General features: G+C 37.0%; 1 protein-coding gene across 1 annotated transcript; it reads left to right on the top strand.

The window, feature by feature from the left end:
• Window positions 1-6,000: 6,000 nt before the first annotated feature.
• On the top strand, window positions 6,001-7,711 carry gadd45bb (growth arrest and DNA-damage-inducible, beta b). Its single transcript, XM_081375542.1, has 4 exons — window positions 6,001-6,193; window positions 6,304-6,405; window positions 6,499-6,724; window positions 7,040-7,711. Exons 1-4 carry the CDS (start codon window positions 6,150-6,152, stop codon window positions 7,142-7,144), a joined length of 477 nt encoding a protein of 158 aa, XP_081231668.1. The 5' UTR covers window positions 6,001-6,149; the 3' UTR covers window positions 7,145-7,711.
• The last annotated feature ends 15,296 nt before the right edge of the window (window positions 7,712-23,007 follow it).

The following is a 23,007-nucleotide window of genomic DNA, read 5'->3' as shown; positions in this document are numbered from 1 at the left end:
TTAAGTGAAATTTTTTAACTTAAATATACAAGCTTGATAAAAATGATCATTCTAGAAGAAAATTTCAGATGGCACTTAGAGGCTTTTGCATCTGAACTCTTCATATATATATATATATATATATATATATATATATATATATATATATATATATATATATATATATATATATATATATATATATATATATATATATATATATATATATATATATTAATCTAAATATGAGATTATTCAAGATGGTTGGTTCGCTTCATTCATTTTTCCAATGTCCCATAATGAAAGACAGAACTTTAAAAATTTTAAGTTTTTTAAAAAACTTTTTAAAACAGAACTTGAAAATAATTAAATCTCCTCAACCACCACCAATGTGCAGCATCCACCTGGATGATACGACAGCAGCCATATTGTGCCAGAACGCCCACCACACACTAGCTTATTGGTGAAGAGGAGACAGAGGGATGAAGCCAATCAGTATATGGGGATGATTAGGAGGCCAATGGGCAAATTTGACCAGGATGCCATGGACCCAGGCTACTCTTTTTCCAAAGGACATCCTGGGATTTTTTATTTTTTTATGACCACAGGACATCGTCTGACTCTCTGTGGTCATAAATGAGACGTCTCATCTGAAGCAAGGACGGTGCTTTTTGATAGTATAGTGTCCCCATCACTATACTGGGGCATTGGGACCCACACAGACCACAGGGTAAGCAGCGCCCCCTGCTGGCCCCAATAAAACCTCTTCCAGCAGCCAGCAACTAAGTTTTCCCAGGAGGTCTCCCATCCAGTTACTGACCAGGCTCAACCCTGCTTAGCTTAGTGGGCAACCAGTCTTGGATGCTCTTACATGCTGATAGCTGCTGGCCATTCAATATGGAAACTATAGGAAACTTTGATTCACTGTTTCTGTTTTTACATTTATATGCTGATCTGTTAAGCATGTATGTTATAAAAGGTTATTTGAAGAGTTACTACATTTCTGAGACTTAGTTGTTTTCATATTTTTAAAGAAACGTTTATATATTTAGTATTAGCCTTTCTGGTCTCTCAACCCTGCAAGACCTTCACACACCGCCAGGGGTCGACCTCCGAATAACTACTAAATAATTGTGTAGCCCTTTGGGGAGAGGCGGTATTAACATTAACTGACATGGAATCTGACGCACAGAAGCCAATGGCACATGTCACTATGCGCATTGGCACATCCGGTGGCACATCCGGTCTTCATTGGCATGTGCCAGTAGATAGTGGCATGTGTCACTGACATTATTGGCATGTGCCACTGACATCGCGACACACTGACACTGACATGACACCTGACTGACACCGAGTCGCGGAACATGCCACCGTGTTGCGACACCTCCAGTAGTGACTGACTGATTAATCGAACACCTATAGCCTACTGACGTAATTGTGCCACAAAATCCTAAATAAATAGCCTAATTTTGTGATATTTAAAATATCAATTAAACGAATTAAAGTGCATTAATATTTTAATAAACGTGTTATTTGTGTCACGTCTGTATTTGATTGGCATGTGCCACTGAATGTTTTGTAATACCAGTGACTTTATGTTGTTTATCTCGCAAAGTCACAAACTGTCCATTCTAGGAAAGACACGAAATAAATCTATCATGGGTCACTACGAATAACGCATTAACAGTCGCGTCCGTTACTGTAAACCTTTATTTTTGCGTGATGCTGCACAGACGCACGCCAGTAGGTGTCAGTATAAGTGAGTGTAACACTGGCCAGCGCAAGATTCTTATCTGTGGCTTAAATATTTCAAAATAATTGTATCGAATTATGTATGTTGTAGGCTACACATTAACTTAGCGATGTTATAAATCATATTTTTTGACAGCATAAAGCAAATTGTTATGCAAGTGGCATATGACGCAATCCATTGGCACATCTCACGTTTTAGTGACACATGCCAATATCCACTGGTACATATGTGTCACTAAAACTGACATCTCTTTATGTTGTGGCACCTCTAGTGACACCTGCAGCTGTCTGCCGTAGTATAATGTAGATTATGTACCATATGCACATCGTTAATTTGTAGAACAAAAATGTATTTTATTTATTGAATAATTACATAAAATTATTTTTTAAATATTAAAGGTATTGAGGAAGGTCCTGCGCGACCGAACGTTTGTTGCACTGAGGACTTTTTTGCACTTGTATAAATAAAGAATATTGCTAGTAGCTCGGTATACTCCTTTTCAGATACATAGCCTAACAAACATATGATTTTTAATAATTCATTTGTTTACACTTTTTGGAAGGACTTGAAATATTTAAGCCACAGATAAGAATCTTGCACTGGCCAGTGTTACACTCACTTATACTGACACCTACTGGCGTGCGTCTGTGCAGCATCACGCAAAAATAAAGGTTTACAGAAACGGACGCGACTGTTAATGCGTTATTCGTAGTGACCCATGATAGATTTATTTCGTGTCTTTCCTAGAATGGCCAGTTTGTGACTTTGCGAGATAAACAACATAAAGTAGCACTGGTATTACAAAACATTCAGTGGCACATACCAATCAAATACAGACGTGACATAAATAACACGTTTGAAAAAACATTAATGCAGCCTACTTTAATTCGTTTAATTTATATTTTAAATATCACAAAATTATGCTATTTATTTAGGATTTTATGGCACAATTACGTCAGTAGGCTATAGGTGTTCGATTAATCTGTCAGTCACTGGAGGTGTCGCAACACGGTGGCATGTTCCGCGACTCGGTGTCAGTCAGGTGTCATGTCAGTGTCAGTGTGTCGCGATGTCAGTGGCACATGCCAATAATGTCAGTGACACATGCCACTATCCACTGGCACATGCCAATGAAGACCGGATGTGCCACCGGATGTGCCAATGCGCATAGTGACATGTGCCATTGGCTTCTGTGCGTCAGATGCCATGTCACTTAATGTTAAAACTGCTACTGCCTTTGGGCTAAAATCCAAAGTAAAAAATCGAAGTAAACAATTTAAAAACATATCGTTTCATTATAATTTTATATATAATCTTAAATAACAGAAATTAACACATAAAATCTATCTGTATCTATCTAGGCCTATATCTATCTATAAAAGTTTGTCACAGTATATCGAAAAGCATTTCAAAGCTTTAAATACAGATTTAGACTGTGTTAAAGAAAAAAAAATTGTAGATAACTGATATTATAAGATGTGCCAAACGGGGAAAAGGTTTTTAAAGCAAAGCTAAGAAATAGCCGAAGTAGCCTAGATAGTTAGCCTAAACAGTTAAATAATTTTAATGAAGTGCATGCATAGCCTATAGATCTTATGGACATCCAAAGAATTAAGATTAAATATCAAAATGTAAAAGTTAAATTGTGTACAAGGCTATATGAAATAAGATTGCAATCGACAGACAGGCCATTGTTTGTGCAATACAATTGTAGACAATATGCTAACGTTCAGGGCCGGCGCTCCGCACACGCACATCACGCACTGCGCGTAGGGCACCAAGTGCTTGGGGGGGCACCAAAAAATTTGGGTCGTGAAAAATCATCACAATAGGGTACTAGTATAAATAACAAATAAAATATGTCTAAAGCATGTTAATATTGGGTTTAAGTGGTCGTTCAATGAGGCCTATTATATGTTGATCCGACAAATATTATGCGTGTATTTAAGTGGTCCAGTGGTAGAATTTTTGCCAAGCGTGTCAGAGGTTCTGAGTTCTAATCCGCACTCATATAGTTTTTTTTTTTTTTCTCATCAAAACCGATTATGTTTTTTAGTGGTTGTATATCAGGCAGGGACACTTTTTGTGCTTTTTGTTTTCTAATTGTACCGGAGCGAATAGAGAGTCTCTCCACAACGGATTGAAACGCGCGTCTGAGTGAAGGCTGTGCGCGAGCCAGAACAAACATAGTATCCGCGCCACTGATCGCTCGGCAACGAGCACTTTGATCAGTTGATTTAAAAAAACAACACATTTCAGCGCTAAATCCACTCTTATTTAAAAAACGAATGAAATGAATGCTCTGCTGGTTAACTGGAGATGTTTTGTTTGTTTGTATTGGTACATTCGTGCCGCGAGATGTTTCAAAAGTGGTGGGGACATGTCCTACCCGCAAATTACGCCTATGCGTATGCATGTCCAGGGGCGTCGCTATAGTAGTGCAAAAGATCCGGGGCTTTAGCCCTGCATGGCTAAAATCTTTTTTTTTTTTTTTTTACTTTGAAACTGCAATTAGAATAAAAAAAAAAAACCCACAATCTCAGTGTTTGTATATTTTCATATTCACAGAGTTGTCAAATTATGTACAGAATTATTATATTGTGCCTGACCTTTGCACTTTTAACTTTCTGTGTTTACATTGTTCAGTTCCAAATCTGTGTTTTTAGTAATTGTGGTGGTATTTGGTATTTATAATTTTAACCTTTATATTATTTATTTCTTTTCATGTTTGGTGCCATTGTTAATGTAAAATTATTTATTTGCAGCAGTTATTTTGGAAGTAAAGAGAACCTAACTAAGAAATTCTGAATGGTTGTTATTCCCTTGGTGGGTGGGTGGGGGGGGGGGGGGGGGGCACCACCAAGCATTTGTGCTTAGGGCACCCAAATGGCTAGCGCCGGCCCTGCTAACGTTAGATCAACATAAAACTTTTATGCGTTTATCATTTAAACTATTAACTATATATGTTTGCAAGGTCGTATCGTTGATGCCACCTGAAAAGGATTAAGATGGTAAACACGTTTTCAACAGATATGGTGCAACAAACTTTATCACACTATAATTTTAATGAACTGATGTAGGCCTAATCTAATCACGACAGCCGTGGTTGAACCAACTGATTATCATGCAAAATGGCGAACATCTGACAATCAAGTAAACCTCCGAGCGTGTTTCGCTTCACAACTCATCTTTATTTTGTTATAACACATTATCATCACCTGACACAACAGTAAAGCTAAATGATTTAAGTTAATGATATCTGACCATAAGCAGCGAAACCAACGAAATCGCGGAGGTTCGTGTAATTCTCGGATCTAGTTATTAGTTCTGATGTAATCAGAGAATGATTACCTTCATGATCACCTTAATTTCTGAGGTACGTGCCCGCACATGTCCCTCCCTGTCTCAGACCTCCAGTTCTCACTTCTCGCCACCAGATGGAGCGCTGGACAATCGAGACAGTCTGGGGCTCATGACTGTTGAATGGCTGTTCAAAATAGTTATGCGAATTGGGTGACTTTTGCATCATGCAATACATTGATGATAATTATCATTATTATTTGAGACAATAATAAAAAACATATAGATTGATATCAAGGTTAAATAATACGTAGGCCTAATTTTTCATTTATTTTATTACATTATTTTAATGAGACATTTTTTAAATGTATTGTACAGTCTGAATGCAACCGTTTTAATGTAAAAGTGCACGTGCATTAGTTGACATTATAATGTATAAAAAAAATTTAAGATAGCCTATGTAGGCTATTATTATTTTCATTCTTTTTGCACAACAGTTTGCAATGCCACTGCAAAATAGACAAGTCTGTGAGAATGCAATAGAAATGCCAACTGCAAAATAAACAACATATAAAGTGAAAATGCACATATAAAATAGGCCTATATCTATATTAGCTTATCTCAAATATTATCCGATGTATTTTTTTTTCTTTTGAAAGTTTAACAATAGGTTGAAATCTCAGGGGGTTCTTCATGTGTCATTAGGGTGCAGCTTTAAATCCATATCAGCAACCATCTATCAGTATTAATGAGAATTCATTTTAACAGATTAGTCTGCAGGATTACATTATGGAAAATAGCTCATTGATCGTTCCCTACACAAAGACAACTGTAGATGACACAATACTCCGCACAATAGGAGACTCCATAGAAACCTTCGTGGGCAGCTAACATGAGGTTTCGACTGCAGTTTCAACCACGCCTACTACTCAACTCCTGCTATAAAAACCTCGGCTCCCACACAGCTCGAGTCAAACACGAGTCGAGACAGTGCGAGAGAGAAACCACTCGAAATCTCTGTGGATTACAACCGCCTTCAAAGATCGACATATTCTTTGGAATTACATTCTTTGGAGGAATTTCGATTTCTGGATTATAATATAATTTAAGGACAAACATGACTCTGGAGGAAGTTGTTGGATGCAGCAGCACTGACAGAAAGTAAGTTACTTGTTACGTATAACTAAGGAGGTTCAAAATATATATTTTTCCTTCTTCTCATTTTAATTGTTTCATAAATTAAAACTGACAATTATTTTTTTCTTTTAAAGAATGGAAACAGTACGTGAAGCTCTCGAGGAGCTGCTAGTGGCTGCGCAACGACAAAACTGTCTGACAGTTGGAGTCTACGAGTCTGCACAACTCATGAATGTGTAAGTATTTTACTCAATTCAGTAACATGCATTAGAGAAAATTGAAAATACCGAATAGAATATTAAATTAAATGCATTTGTTAACTTTTACAGTGACCCAGACTGCGTGGTCCTGTGCGTTTTGGCGACCGATGAAGAGGACGAAAGTGATGTTGCGCTTCAGATCCACTTCACGCTCATCCAAGCTTTCTGCTGTGACATCGATATCAACATTGTGCGTGTGTCCGGCATGAGGCGTTTAGCACAGGTTCTCGAGGAACCTCTCTCCACTGACAGCAACGCCAATGAACCAAGAGACCTCCACTGCATACTTGTCACTGTAAGTAGCCTATAGCCTATTTTTACGCATATAACAATTAACAGAAACTGTGCGAATTGTAAAATAACATTCGGGGGCAAGGGTGCAATTTGTTTACATCGACTATCTTTAACTTTTTTAACAAAACACTAGCTTTTTTGTGATATGTTTGTGATGTGTAAATCTCTTGAATGAGACAGTTTTAATGTTAAGTGCGTCTGATAAAGAGCTTGGCGTTCCTGAAGCAATTTGCACCCTTAACACAAATTAGGGAAGTACAAAACAAGCTATAGTGAAAGATTTGCCATACTAATCATATTTCTTTCCTTCTCATAGAACCCACAAGCTGAGCATCTGAAGCTGAACGAGGTGGGGAGTTACTGCAAGGAAAGCCGTTGCAGGAACCAGTGGGTGCCCTCCATTGCCCTGCAAGAGCGTTGAGCTATTCTGCACTGAAATGTGCTGAAGAGAAAAGGAATATTGATGTCGTCCTTTGAGGACACGCTCATCAATTAAAGGGGACTGTCTAATAGTCCATTCCAGAGCTTCCACTTCCATGTTTATGGAATCCGAAGTGTCAGAGGATACTAGAGACATTCGTCCACGTTCCTCATAATGCATGGTCGGTGTTATCGCCCTTTGGGAGGACCAAAGGAGCACCAAGGGTTGGTTGTGGACTGTGTTGTACCTCTGAAGGGATGCAGCAAGGATGCTACGGGATGTTTCCAGACGGCGGCGTACGGCCGCACTTTGCACTCCACGTGGGGAATGAATGAATAACACGTGACTCAGTCCTGACAATAATGTGACAGGTCTTCAGAGGAAAAGAACTTCTGCTTTCAATAAGAGACTGCTATTTAAGGGCTGAATTTGTCTTACCGTAATTTTTTATTTATGCACAACACTGATGTCATTCAAAACAAATAATATATTTGGTTATTTATACATTTACAAATGTGTACTTTTTCTTATGAAATAAATTTTATGCCTAATGGCTAAAAAAATGAACAGTTCCTGTTGTGTTTTTTTATGCCGGATTTAAAATCAGAAAGTGCATCTTTTTGGACATTAGAGCAAAAACTCTCACATGAACTGACATGAGTTCAGTTCAGAGCTGGTCATAAAAAGATAAATGAGTTAAAAATACTCTTGCTTCCTTGTTGGAATAGCCAGTATGATAATTTCAGATGTTATTTTAAGCACACAATAAGGAAGAGAGGGACTTAAATTGTTCTGTGGGACAACTGTGGGACAACAGACAAATCATTTACTATGATTAATAGTAAATAAACATCATTCCCAAGAAGACTGCTGTTCACATATTGACACCTGTTTTTTCCCCTACCTGCATCATAAATCATGCAGCCTAGATGCAGCACTATGTGTACAAAAGTAAGAGGTTCCTTATCGGTTTCTCAAACAAATGGCTTTGTTTGCAAGAGGCGCAAAATATACCTGAGAACACGGCTCTGCTGATAGACATTCTACACTGGCTTTTTAATATCTTCCTGCTCAAGAGGATGAAGGAAACTACAGTCAGATAAATCACAACATGCTTAGCTATTCTTTTACACTGATTCTAATATTACCCTTCAGCCAAAAAGACAAAGTGGCACAGTCAGTACTCAGTAGTAATATATTGTTCAAAAAGAACAATGTCTTTATCGATTGGACATGAAAACATGCACAAACATATTAGTCACAGACTTGAGCTGTTTTCAGAAGACCAAAAAAAAAAGGGGGGGGGAAATAGCTTGATCACTGTGACTTCACTGACCTTTTCTTTGGTGACTGTGAAAGGTCAGGCCGCCTGCAAGCCACAGTAAACATGCAGGAGGGGTACGTTGATCAAATAGCCTGTGATCTTCCCATTAACTTTTGCAGACAGCTAAATGGACTGGTTGAAAGAGGCTGCACGTGATAGACCCCCACATCTTCAACACCATGACTTCCAACAAGACTAATGCACTGACTCACACCATATTCTTTTAAAGACCATCTGAGGCATCTGGGCATGACTCCTCTACAACTTTAGTAAAATGAAGTGAATAATGTCATGACTCATCCATCAACATCTGCAAATCTTGAAAACATCTTTTCTTGAGAACATAATGCTGTACAGAAAGGTTGAATGGCATGTCTGTATTTTCACAGGGAGCTCTGTTCTTACATGTGGCAGTGTTTACAGTTCCCTTGTGCCAAAAAAAAAGTTCACTTACTGGAGAGGGGTAAAAACAATGGCACAATTCAAGAGGGGTGATGAGAAGAAAGTTAGTGAGCAATAATCACCCACTTTATGAAGTCATCAACAGGGGCCATTGTTTAGGTGGGGTGGATCAGTAAGCAACTGACAGATATATTTGTGTCTTCATTGTAAAAGCCCAAGAGAAAACAGTGTTTTCTGACCCGAGGCACTTGTCCGTGCACAAAGCTGACGTTGATGGGCTCCTCTGCAGACAGACATGACTAAAGCACGGTGCGTACCCTGGGCGGCTGCTGGGCTGAGCTGCGCACTTCAGGACTGCGCTGACGTCAAGCCGGAGGGAGAAAATAGAAGAAAAACAGGAACAGAAGGCTCTTATTTCCATGGCAGCAATAGCACAGCCCTTTAACAACGATACTCGCTATACTGAGGTAACAGCCACTGCCATGAATAGTCTGACTGCACGTTCTATTCTTAGACTATAAGGAGCTATATTTGAGCATGTCACTGACTCAAATGTTCACTGAAAAGCAAAAAATGGAGTATGGTGGGGGTTTTACATCAGACATAAACACTATAGTCTGAATATAAACACAGCATAGTAGAATTATGATGTCTGTAGTGTGCATATTCATAGGCAATCTATTTTAAGATCATGAAATGAAGAAAATCACAGGCTAAAATGCAGGTTTAAACATCCCTTTCCATATTTATTCCAACAGAAATATGCATGATTAACTTATCCAAATGAAGCCACTGTTGTACGGAGCTTCGCACATAGTCAAGTCACTTTTCTTTATATAGGGCTTTATGCAATACAGATCATTTCAAAGCAGCTTTACAATGATTCAATGCTGCAAATAGAATTCAATTCTGCTCTAAAAAAGACAATAGTAAACAGTCATTATTTAGTTGAAATCAGTTCAGTGTTGATTCATTTCAAGCCAGAAGTCAGATTGTGGATCTGTAGCATTCAAAATAGTTCTAAAATAGATGATCATTTAGAATTAAGAATTCGTTTCCACTTAATTAATGGCCATGTTTTATTAGTTGCTTCCTTCGTCTTAATTAATTCATGACTATTAACTAATTTGTTCCACTGATTTGGTTACATAATGTTGTACTAATTCATTCCCTTGTTTAAATTCAGTTCACTCGTGGCTGTGATATAACTAAAACGAGGGAAATAATTAGTACATGTCCACTATTTAACTAAAATGTGGGAATGAATTATTAATTCGTGGTCATGTGCATGGCTCCGTACTGTTGCTCAGAAAATATAAAGAATAAAATCCCACATTATGCTGATTATTGAAATTATTTCAATAAACATTTTGAATATTTTTTAGTAATAAATGAACACCCCTCACATGCCTGAATGGTTGCATCCAATACTTATTGAACATTTAAACCTTTATAAATAACAATAAATATTGGATGCAACCATTTAGATGTTCCCAGAAAGTCAGTATAAAACGTAGGTTCAAACGTGCTATGCATGCTTATGGGGTCATGGGTGGCCATGTTGTTGAAATAGTGTGAAGTCAGAACGAGAATCATGTGCAGCTGGGTCACCCCTCTCTGTCTGAGACACTAATGAGTTCATGTCTTCTGAGCCAAGGTCAGGGGCCGCGAAAAATAAGATCCTCTCATCACTCCGTTCCTTATGAAGTCCACTGTTGTTCAGCAGCAAACAGAGCAGTCACATGACTTTTAAGACTCACAAGACATTTCGTGTCTGTGAGTAGTTTAAATTAGTTCTGACTGAGTGCCAAGGTCTGTTTAACAATGGCCTAAAGCAAAATTGTACATTTATACATTTGTACAAATCAATTCATTCATTTCATTTTAATGTATATTTATACAATGTTTGGTAACACTTTATTGTACAGTGTCATTGTTACATATGTTACATGCAGTTACTATAGTAATACCTATAAATGATGCATAATTACATGCAACTAACCCTAAACCAAACCAAACCCTATTCCTAACCCTATAGTAAGTACATGTAGTTAATATTACTCAGTACTTAAATGTATAAATACAGGTTAACAAAGACACCTTAAAATAAAGTGTAACCTAATGTTTTTACTAAGTGTCCTGAAGCACAGCTAGTAGCATAGACAGAGGGCATATGGGGCAAGCCTATAGAAGTTCAGACACTTATTTAAGAAAATACAGGTAATGACAACAATCAATCGATTTTTCGCTTGCTTGTTTAATCCTTGCATCACATATCATTAATCGTGGAATCCTAATGCTGCATCCACGCACCGTTCTCTTTGACGCAATGGGACCTTGTTGTCAAATTGTGGGCCTGTCCTATGGTAAATAAACTCATCAGCATGCACAGCTTTACAGCCCACATTTCCTGTTGCCACCACAGCATGTTTCCTTTTACGACATTGGAGATTAATGGTCTGCAAATACGGAAGAACCAGCAAGAATAGCAACACAAACATGGATTTTTGCGACTGAAGGGCACCAGTTCAAAATCAATACAAATGACCCTCTTCGTTCTCCAAAAACAGAGTTCATATCGATAACAAAAGGTGTATCGTCAGCTTGTCAATTAGAGCATATACTTCAAAGACATTTCCCATTCTACGATGTATTTTGTCTATAATCTGCTAAGTTAATTATTGTCTGTGTTGTGCGTGTAGACGATATTTTATGACTGCTACTTTCTGTGATGCCAGAGAGCGCAGACCATAAGAGCACTCAGTGGTTTCTCCACTTCCTCTACAGTCTGACAAGTCAGGCAACACCATATCTGTCTGATTGGGGGTTACCGTTGGTAACAGAGATTCATTCATTGGTCACGTTAAACTGAAGATGGGAACACATGGACTCCCTACTGGGACTGATTGATTAGCAGAAGTTAAGCCCTCAGGAGCCAGTGGGAAGTCAGGCACGCGCCCGTCAGCTCTGAGTCTGTAATCTGACAGCACACATTGCACGACGACAATGCCAAACGAAAAGCCCTGATCAGATGAATTGGGCCACAAAACTTAGCAGAGCAAGTCCACTTCACAAAGACACATGCTCCTAATCTTAATTTTGTAAAAATGTCTGTTTGCATTCTCCAAATGCAGGGCCTTATCAAACCAACCCGTTTTTCATAGGAAGTTGTATTGTTACTTTCACTAATAAGCGGATCTAACTTCAGTGTTGCCCGAAACGAATCAATCAAGCAAACATTTCTAAAGTCACGTGTCCTGCTCATATGTGAAAGTCATTATTAGGCTCCTGTTTCCTCAGCAGAAATCAATCAGTCTGGGGCAATCAGCAGTGGCGGAGAGAGACGACCGCTAATGCCAAATCTAATATTTCTGCAGGGCTCGGGGTCAGAACCACAGTGGCAGAAAGAAAGGCAGTCACAGGTTTTAAGATCTACTCCAAACACATGGCCTACAACGCACAACAGTAATTATAGACAAAAATGTCACTTTCAATCAGATCTGAAATGCAACATCTCTAGATCAGGATCATAGCATATACTTCAATTATGCATCTGAGTCTAAAAACATGCTATTCCAATAATTATAAGTATAACTTAAAATTTCTGATTTTTAGCTAAATCAGTAGTTACTTGTCTATTGCTCAGATAACATTGTAAAAAAACAACAGAGAAAAAGAATGTAAAAATGTTACAGTAAAAAACTGTTAATTAGTAAACTAAAATTATTTTTGAAAGACAATACATGCAAAATATTGTTAAAAAAATCTGATTTATGCATGAAAAAAATGTTTTAGACAATATTTTGGTCAAATAGGTTCACTGTAAAAAGTGATCAGTTGACTTAACTTAAAAAAGGGAGGAAACCGTTGTCTTAAGTAAATAAACGTCATGCATATTTTAAAAAAAAAAGTTACGTGAACTTGACAATTACACATAATTAAGCATGAAGTTTATTTACTTACTATTTAATTTTAAGGCAATGGGTTTCCTCACTTTTGTAAGTTACGTCAACTGATCACTTTTTACAGTGTTGGTATTTTAACATTAATTACGAAGTTAATAACTATAAAATATACAAATATCTGTTGCTACAATCATATCCCCCCAATACAACACTGTGAATATTTTTATGGTAAAGTTCTGAACCACAGCTGCTAGATGTTTTTTACTGTAAATGTAACAAAATATAAATATTTTATTTAGGGAAAAAAAGGAATAGGAAACACATTTATAGCTGCTTATTTAGCTGTTAGCAAACCTATTTTTTCTCTTCCTTGTCTTCTTTAAGCACTGAGGTCAAAGGCCACCTGATCACTTTAGGTCATCAAAGGTCATCTTGTTCAATGAGTCTCTCCAAAAGTCTGAATGAGCAGGTCATTTTAACAGTGCTTGCTCAGGGGAGACAACACAAGAGGGTGGCTTAACTTTCACTTCCTGCAGTTGAGTTCTCTGAATCGTCTCTAAACTAACTGGAAGTGCAAGGGTCAGTATTTTAGAAAATAAAAAAACAAGTCCAATAATGGAAAACAAACAGGCAGTCAGATGCAAACAAACACATCTTGTACCGTACTATTCCACGAATGTTACTGGATGCCGGCGTTGAATCATGTTTACAGTGTTTTCAGATTGTTTGATGCAAGTACAAACACGCAGATAGAGAAGATAGAGACACTTCGCAGACAGAGAAGATAGAACGACCCATGCAGATAACAGACTGTTCCAAATAATCACAGTGACCCAATCCTAAAAATCAAACGCTAGGTGAGTAACAGATAAAACTTTTTTTCACCATGCCCACAATGTGTTGAAAAGCATATTTACAATGTTCACAGCAGGCCGTCTGAACCTCCCTGACTAGCTGGCTCGCAGCCAGGCGTCTGTGTGTATCGGTGTCTGGGAGACTGCATGATCCGCAACGGTTACAGCCCTGATCACGCAGTCATCACAGTGGCTTAACAAACCTTCAGCGGCCCCAGCTAACTGTCTAAGTCTGGCAGACTCCAGCTAACTGTCTGGCTATGCAGGTAGTTCTTGCACTCAAGAGACAAATTAGGCAAACAGGCTAGTAATAATAATTGTAGTGTGTACTGTCTGTTCTTTTGGTGTAAGTGTGTGTGTGTGTGTGTGTCTGTCTCTAGTACATGTGTAAATCAGACACTGACACAGATATAAGAATGTCTTTGTGCTCTATCTTGCAACTATATTGACTCACAACACAGTGTTCTCTTTGAAGATGCCAGAAGATAAAAAATAAAGTATGAAAACTATCTTGAAAGCTTGAGTTAAAGTACCAAGTGTTATATTATGTGACTACAGATTGGTTGTTCTCTAGTATAGAGATCTCACTCTTCCCAAAATGGCAAAAACAAGCAGAAAACAGGATTACAGCTAAAGAGACAACCAAATTACATAGTTGTTTTCTCTTTGTCTGAGCTACAGAGACACTATCTGACAATGTCATTCCACAATAAACAATCTGAGTAATTAGCCACTCCTCGCACTAGGATTTTTTTTGGTGATTGCATTTATTATTATTTTTTTTTATGTGAGAGAGATTTGTTTTTATACAAGGTATATTTAGCATAATATGCAAACATACAATACTTAAATGAAAAAAGTTTTATATATATATATAGATACAGTATATTTCATACTTTATATACACATACATACATATTAAATATGCAGTACCATTGAAAAGTCTGGGATCGGTAAGACTTAATGTTTTTGAAAGAAGTCTCTATACGCTCACTAAGGCTGCATTTATTGAATTAAAAGTACAGTGAAAACAGTAATATTGTAAAAATATTATTACAATTTAAAATACTGTTTTCTATTTTAATATATTTTAAAATATACTTTTTAAAACTGCATTTGTTTATTGATAGGGCTGAGCAGCATGATGATATAAAATGTCTATCTTTAGATTTTGCTATATCATGTATATCGTGGTATGAAAATATATATAGCACTATTGACACTTCAGAGTGATATGAGAATATAAAGAGCGGGACGTGCTTGAACTCTTGTTCAAAAGAGTTATAAGCTCAGTATATCATGAAAAGGAACTCGGTTCAGTGCTCGTGCTGACTGGCACACTGCCATTGTCGCGCACGGAAAGCTGCCACTCTCAGAAGGTGATCGATCATTTGGGACGTGCTCGATGTTAAAAACTGTTATTAAGCACAATAAGCAGTGAAAAATAACTCAATACGGTGTATGCGCTGACTGACACAAGCTGTGCAAAGAAACCCACGTCTCTCAGCATGCAATTGTGAATTCAGTTCTCTTTCACGTCTTATTTTGCTTAAATAGTCGAGTACACACACAATTGTGTCAAAATGCTCATCGTGTGGAGTATTCATGTAAACACAGCCGGTTATGTCTCAAGTGAAAATTAACTGTTGGTTGTAAAGCAGATGTATCAGTATAATGGATCTGTGCATTTAGTCTTAAAGTGACAGCAGCCTAATAAACCTGTGACCTAATGTGAAACAAACAAAAGAAAAAAATACTTTTTTTTAGCTTTAATAAGAATTTTATATTTATTTATTTCAGAGAAGACAATGCAATATTTTATTTTTACATTTGATTATTCAATTTCGGTACTAATTCTAAGCCTACTGTACCTGAAAAACATAATTTATGAATGAACTTAATTTCATTTATATCTTTGTTATATTGTATTTGTTCTATTGTTTGTAATTTGCTTCTTCTTTCTTATTTTTAATAACAGAAATGAGATAAAACAAAATAACTATACCTTGATATGTATCATTATCGTGAAATAAAATTTCTCATATCGTGAAATAAGAATTTAGTCATATCGCCCACCCCTACTGTCTGAATGTGCACTTTGCTTCTCAACGATTGTAACTGACGATACAGTCAGATTGCAACTTCAGTGCAAGCCCAGGGATTCTCCAAATGTACACTCTGAAATACAAGCCAATGGCACTTTTCCAGAAACTGTCGCTAATATCACGTCATTGAGCTAACAGGAAGTGGTCTTTGCATGCTGAGCTGCAAGGGTTCCAGATAAATGGTGACAATGCTTAGAAAGAGGGAAGCGGCTCTTCACGCTTCTTTTGTATGAGAGGTTAATCCGGGACTGAATACAGATGGCTAGGGGGTGACAAAATCTGGCTTGGCATGGGGGTCAAAGGCTCCACCGAGACTACATACATACAAGCTTCATTATAGAGTTACTGGCTGCACAAATCCAAGTTAAACGCATCTTGGTAGCTAAAAATTCATCAAACTAGACCCCAAAACTAGATCTAATTATGTTTAAGACCTTCAAAGACACACATCAAAGGCAAAATGCACTGCTGTGGTAAAAACTCTGAAGTGACTGTTAATTTTTAAGAAAGAGGGAACCCTTGAGGTCAGAATTCCACATCACGCTGTCAGTGACACACGGCACAGATTGCATTCCATGCATTCCACATTCCAAAGGTCACTGCAGGAGGCCGGTATACAGTGCTGACTACACCCTGAACAAGTAACTGCTTGATATGCAAATGTACAAGTCAGATTGCCTCCAGAAGTCTGTGCAACATGTTCAGCATTCCTGTCATAACACTAGATGACTTTGACCTTGCTAATTGCCTAATTTCATGAGTTTAGATGTCTATATTTAAATCAATCCTAAAAGGCTTCCAAAGCCTTGATAATTGTCTTGTTATTTGGAAGATCTGCCTCTTTTTATTTAGCAATGATCAGGTTAGCAAAACTGCAGTCATTATTGCATTTAGAATGACTTTTTTTTTCTTGTTGACTTTTTGTACTTGTCAACTTATATGGTTTAATACAATCAAAGTGCACACCCTCACATTACAAACAAATCATTCACTCACCTGCATACATACACACATTTGGCCTTAAGAAGATTTCCAAAGCTCTGTAAAAGCTGCAGTTCTCTAAAAGGGATTATACACCCCCAAAAATAATTTACTCGCCTTCAAGTCCTTCCCAACCTGTATGATTTATTTCTTCTGTGCACACACACATTTTATATTTTGAAAAATGTCTGTTTTTTATTAATGACCACACAATGGAAGTCAATGGGGTCCAATGTTGTTTTGAACCCCACTGACTTTCATTGTAAAGACAAAAACAGTTGAAGAATTCTTCAAAATAACTTATTCTGTGTTACAGAGAAAAGAATGTCAAACAGGTTTGGAACAACACTTTCAGTGATGAAAGAATTTTCATTTTCGGGTGAAACTATGAGCTATGCCTTGCCGTACAGACAGTTTGTACCATCAATTCATAGATATAAATGAAATATCCGGTTAAGAGATTTTCAGGTATTTCAGCTTGTTCATTCTTTTAATTCTTTATACATGCCATTGATGCGGTTGACAAACTCAGTTTAGACACATGCCGTTACAGGTTTTACTGAAGCATAATTGTTAACTGTTACCCATATATGGGTGTCATTTATAACAGAAACTTCCTGGTATTTTATTGTCTATGTAAATAATTGACTGTGCTCAGAATGATGGACATACTTTATCTCTGAACCTTTTCAAAACATGCAATAAATCTGTCATGAGCTTCAGAAGAACTACCATGGAGTGAATGTGTTCCCTTTTTAAAGCATATTTAATTATTGCAGAGATAATGGAAGTGCCCTTTGATGGATTCCAGTGTAAAAGACTGTTGATTATTGAGCAGGAAGAAGACACTAATGTAACTCAGTGTCAGCAGGGAAGCCCACCTGATCAGCTATGAGAAGACTTATTGATCATTTATGTAATCTTCCATGTGCAGAGACTGGTGTTAGCAAAGTCTGCTAATAACACTGTAATTAAGCAACCTAGCAATTTATTGTTTGCTTTGATTATCATATTGACACCTTTAACATGACCAAGTGGAGGATTTTATTGCTCTTTCATAGCTCATAGCCGATGTGAATGTGTTCTGCACTGTCACTGATCAACTTCGCCTCAGATGTTCCTCTTCAAGTGATGTGTGAAGCAGGAGATATAATGGTAGCCTACACCAGTCGTGCCCAATAGGTCGATCGCGATCTACCAGTCGATCGCAAAGACAATGCTGGTAGATCGCAAATAATTTTAAAATATGCTTTTGTTAAATTTGAATAAAAATAAATATAGCATTGTCCTTCCTTCTTTTAGTTTCTGTATAACTTGCACTTGACGAATGAATTTTTACCAGGCGCGATTTTTGTTTATTCGGTTGTCATGACAACTAGCCTGCTTCTGCTTTCCAGCTCAAGAGCTTCGGAGAACAGAGCGCGAAATTGTGAAGCTAACAGTATTCGGAATCGGTAGCGTACACAAATGCCATTCATTCATTAATAAATTCCAACCATTTGAAAATAAACTGTTTGAAAATGATCAAAACACCGGTCCACCATGACTGATGACAATGTGGAGGCCTGTTTAAGATTCGCTATCAGCAGCTTCTGCCCGGATTACTGTCTGATTCCAGTCAGTGCAAGTCATCAGAATAAGGCAAAATGTTGTATGTATTTTGAGTTTAGTGTTAAAATTGAATATCAACAATGAACATGTATTATTATTTTTCTCCTTAATTACAAGATTACATGCAGTACTACTACTGTAGTAGCAACAAGCATTTGAAGTGTTTTTTTTTTTTTTTTATTTTTTTTTTTATTAAACTGTGTTTTTTAGTTGGTAGATCTCATTGTGTTGATCATTTTAAAAGTAGATCATCAAGCAAAAAAGTGTGGGCACCCCTGGCCTACACTATGAATTTTTTTTTTTCACTGGCCAGTAGTGGCACAATATAATGGCTGTGACTGGTCATGTGATCAAATATGTTGGCCCCTGTAGGGCGACCCACTTTATGTAAAAGAAAACCTTTTAAAGTCCCCCTGCAATGGTATCCCTTAAAATTCATCTTTGATCATCAAAATAACCCATTTAAACGTTTTTTTCCTTGAAAAAAATCTTCATGCCTTAAAATAGCTTGAACGCAACTCTACACCCTTGCCTCATTTAGTATACACGGTTCTATGAATATGCAAATTAGCCCCGTTTACACTCACTCGCACCAGCTCAGAGATCCACTTGTTGACAATAACACGTTGGCGCGATTGGTTACAAGGCAGTTTGTGACGTCAGAAACACCAGCGATTTCAAACCGCATTTTTGAGACTGTCTTTAGTTCACTAAGGAGAAAATACTCAGTAATGGTGCTGACTTATGAATTTGCACATGGTTTGTCTTAAAGCATATTAAAAACATTACATAGACTTATAAACAACATTAAAAACTTGATTTTCACCACAGGTGGACTTTAAGGCATTTTCTAGTACCTAATTGTACAAACATTATACAAATTATTCACGTCTCCAACAGCACTCCATCTTACGGCTTTTCTTGGAGTCTAAAATATGAAAGAGATTTAGTGTGATTTTCTTTCTTATTGTTGACAGCATTAACACTGTTTGTTTAAAGGGATAGTGCTCACAAAAATGAAAATTCTGTCATCATTTACTCACCCTCATGCCATTTTAAAACTGCATGACTTTCCTTCTTCTGCAGAACACAAAAAGACGATATTATGAAGAATGTTACAACGATGAACAAAATACTGGTCCACGCGAGATTCAATGTATAGACAAAAAAAAAAACATTTATTAAAATATCCTCTTTTGTGTGCAGAAAACTAAGTCAGTCATACAGGTTTGGAATGATGTGGGTGATTAAATAATGAAAAAAATAGTCATTTTAGTGTTATCTATCTCTTTCAGTAAGTGTGCTTTATTCAATTATAAATTGACATTTATTATCACAGACTTTTTCCACTGCAGGGTTAGCATTTATACAGTCGTTTAAGGTAAAACGTTATTTTGCCAAAGTTATGAGAATAGGATTAGTGTTAAGGAGAAAATCAGTTTGTATGGGAGAATGCGCCTGCATGCCAACTAGAGGGAGGCCTATTGTGAAAGAAATGTGATTAAAAAAAACTAGCAGATCTTAAGGAGAAACAGCAAGCAAATTGAAATTCCAAAGCTTTTTGTTTCCAGCATCTACCCATGCCCATCCTTTACTAATGACTTTAGTAATGCATGACTGGTTAAGGCTGTAGAGGATAGTAGTCTTTCCTGAGGAGCCGGGCAGGACAGCGATGGGTGCCAGGAGTGCATTTTTGTCATGAGACTAAATGGATTTATGGGGAGTGTCAGAACTTACAATGTAAAATATTCATAACACGTCCTCCATAGGAAACCGGAGGTGGAGGTGGAATGTGGCATGACAGAAAGCAACCGTCTTTCTCTTTCTGTCCCCCCATCCCGTCTCATCCGCCCCCTCCAACATCAGGTTTGTGCAGGGCAGACAACAGGCTCGGGGAACGTCTGCTTTGATTGATATGGGGATAAAAGCTTGTTCTGTGTACGGCTGACGTAAACCCATTCAAAATACCACCATCGATAAAATCATGCAGAATGCTGACCGAATGATTTAGTCATGCGGTCTAAACGGTCCCCTTATCTGCGTATCGCAAGCCGGCACTAACATACTGTACGCTCTGCTCATTGCAATGAAAGTATATGAATCATCATCACTCTTTATGCTGTCGAAACACATGGCAACCTTTTGAGCGATGTTGCCAGGCAACATTACTGAACATTTGCCTTGAGAGACACATTGCACAATCCCATCTTTTGCTGTTCTGTAAAGTGCATATTTGCATAGGGAAGCACTGATATTAAGAGTTTGGCCGATATTAATAATCTGAGAATTATTTTCATGTCATGGATAACCGCTATGATTATGCCTCACAAGATTATATTGTGCAGTATGAAACATATATATTCATTTTTAGATGTACGCCTTTTTAAAGATTATAAATAAGCGTTAGATGACAGGACTAAAACATTCAATATCAAATGAAATTTTTGGGAGTCAGTTAGTTTTTGGTTTATTGTTGGATTGTTGTTGTCTTTTTTAAAGAAATGAATGCCTTGTGTTCTTTTGAACTTTCTATTAATCAAAGAATACTGACAAATGCATCACATTTTCCACAAAAATATTAAGCAGCACATTGATAATAATAATAATAAATGTTACTTTAGCAGCAAATCAGCATATTAGAATGATTTCTGAAGGATCATGTGACACTGAAGACTGGAGTAATGATGCTGAATATTCAGCTTTGCATCACAGAAATAAATTACATGTTAAAATATATTAAGGGGAGACACTAAAGGCAAAAACAGTGTTTTTTCATGCATTTGTCAATTTTGAGATTTGGGCTTTTTGGCTTTTCATAGTGTTTTTTTCAGACTAGTGGACAGAAAACATCCAAAATACACTTTTAATTGTATCTTTTAGAGCATTTGATCTATTTGCATCTGTAGATTTCAATTACAGTAAAAGGCCGTTTTCTCGAAATGAGTTTTTCCTCCTACATTGAGCCATAAATCTCCACTTCATGAACACTTACATACACCAAACTTAACAGTTTTATTCTTATCTATATTATGAAGGTTTTTACAAAGGGGTTTGTTCATATATAATTTTCCTGATTTTATACAACATTTTATTCCTAAAATAAATGGCGAATATTTCATTATTTTTGGCTGTTGACAGTATTTTCTGATTTGTGGAGTGATAGAGATATCCAATATCCTCTCTGTAAAAACCTTTGGCTTTAATATATCAAATAAATGAAACAATAATTTTAATCCTGACTTTGTTTAATCCAATGTTCTGATTTTTGTCCTAGAAATGTATGCAAATTAGTGCATATTTAATTAGACAATGCCTATTTGCATATTTAAACATTATATTTCAGAAAACGTGTAATACAAAAATGTTTGCTATTATTAATGTAATCAATCAACAATAGAAAACGGTTATTTTAAATTATATTAATATTTCACAATTTTACTATTTTTATATAGGCTATCAAGAAATGTAATGTTATTGCATTAGCAAAAATATATAATATTTTATAGCATAATAACTAATATTGGCTCATTAGAAATGCATTGTACCTCATTATTAAAATGCAATTGGACACATCATGAAATATTTCGAATGATTTTTATTTCTGTTGTTGTTGAAGTTGAATCAAGTCAAAATGCGTTCTAGAAATTAAGAACTGTCAAAAAAGTTATACAATCCTCTGCTTGGCTGAAACTTTGTTTTGCTCTGTTTTGGCTGCTCCGTCCCGAAAGGCGTTTTTTCCAGTGTCTGCAGCACACTAGCCGTAGTAAACAAAGGCAAGCATGCATACACTTGCACATGCTCACGGATCAGTCTTAAGCCCTTAAGACGTTAACTATTGCTTTGCAACTGCGTGTTAATGATACAGACTCGATCCTAGCAAAACCAACACCTTTGCAGCGTGCAAAACAACAACAGCTGATGGTGGTCACTGTCATTTTTCCACCACAAAAACACTGTCTGTCCCTCATAATCCCCCTTGTGTTTTCTGCCCCACCCTGCTGTATGTTTTCTCTTCAAGCCTTGTGCATAAAGATCAGGTATTTTTGCAGCCGATTAAAAGAGCAAGTGCATGCCAAAACAATAGAGGACAAATGTCCCCATAGTTGACCTCAAGCACACTTTTTCTTTCTCTCTGTCCTATGGTTGTCAATGTCTGCACACACACACAACTTATGTAACATCCCCAGTTTCATGTACCACCCTAAGCTCTGTTGTTCTCCCCTGAAAAGAGCAGCTGAACTGGGAGGTGTTTTGGCCCTACCCAGCACTTTCCTTTAATGTGTATTTGACACATGCTCAGACTCCACTCCCTTCATCCTCACATGTCAGGGAAGAATACTACGAGAACACAGTCACACTCTCTCACATGCTGCTCCTGGTTGTTTACCATTCACCAAGCAGCTGGTTGGCTGAGTCACTCTGCCTTTATTTTAACAGACTGTTCCTATTTTACTTTTGCACCTCTCTTTCATGTATTTTTTAATTTATTTTTTAAATATAGCTGTAGAACTGTGACTTACAAGGTGACCTACAACATCTAGTGCACAAAAACAGAGATCGGCAGATTTATTGTAGACGTTGTGATTAGGAATATTTGTGCAAGTCTAAAATGAAAAATCATAAGTCAACAGTATTATATAAGATCTCATCTATTCCAAAAGGTGCATAGCATGACATAAAA

The sequence above is a fragment of the Scardinius erythrophthalmus genome, assembly GCF_964197995.2.
Source record: "Scardinius erythrophthalmus genome assembly, chromosome: 9".
NCBI classification, from domain to species: domain Eukaryota; kingdom Metazoa; phylum Chordata; class Actinopteri; order Cypriniformes; family Leuciscidae; genus Scardinius; species Scardinius erythrophthalmus.
This window is presented reverse-complemented; position numbering and strand designations above follow the sequence as displayed.

Bases quoted from the DNA above. Each gene is read 5' to 3' on its own strand.
- gadd45bb (XM_081375542.1), top strand. From the start codon at position 6,150: ATGACTCTGGAGGAAGTTGTTGGATGCAGCAGCACTGACAGAAA. The intron at 6,194-6,303 runs GTAAGTTACTTG...TTTCTTTTAAAG, and splicing joins TGCAGCAGCACTGACAGAAA to AATGGAAACAGTACGTGAAG. The intron at 6,406-6,498 runs GTAAGTATTTTA...TAACTTTTACAG, and splicing joins TCTGCACAACTCATGAATGT to TGACCCAGACTGCGTGGTCC.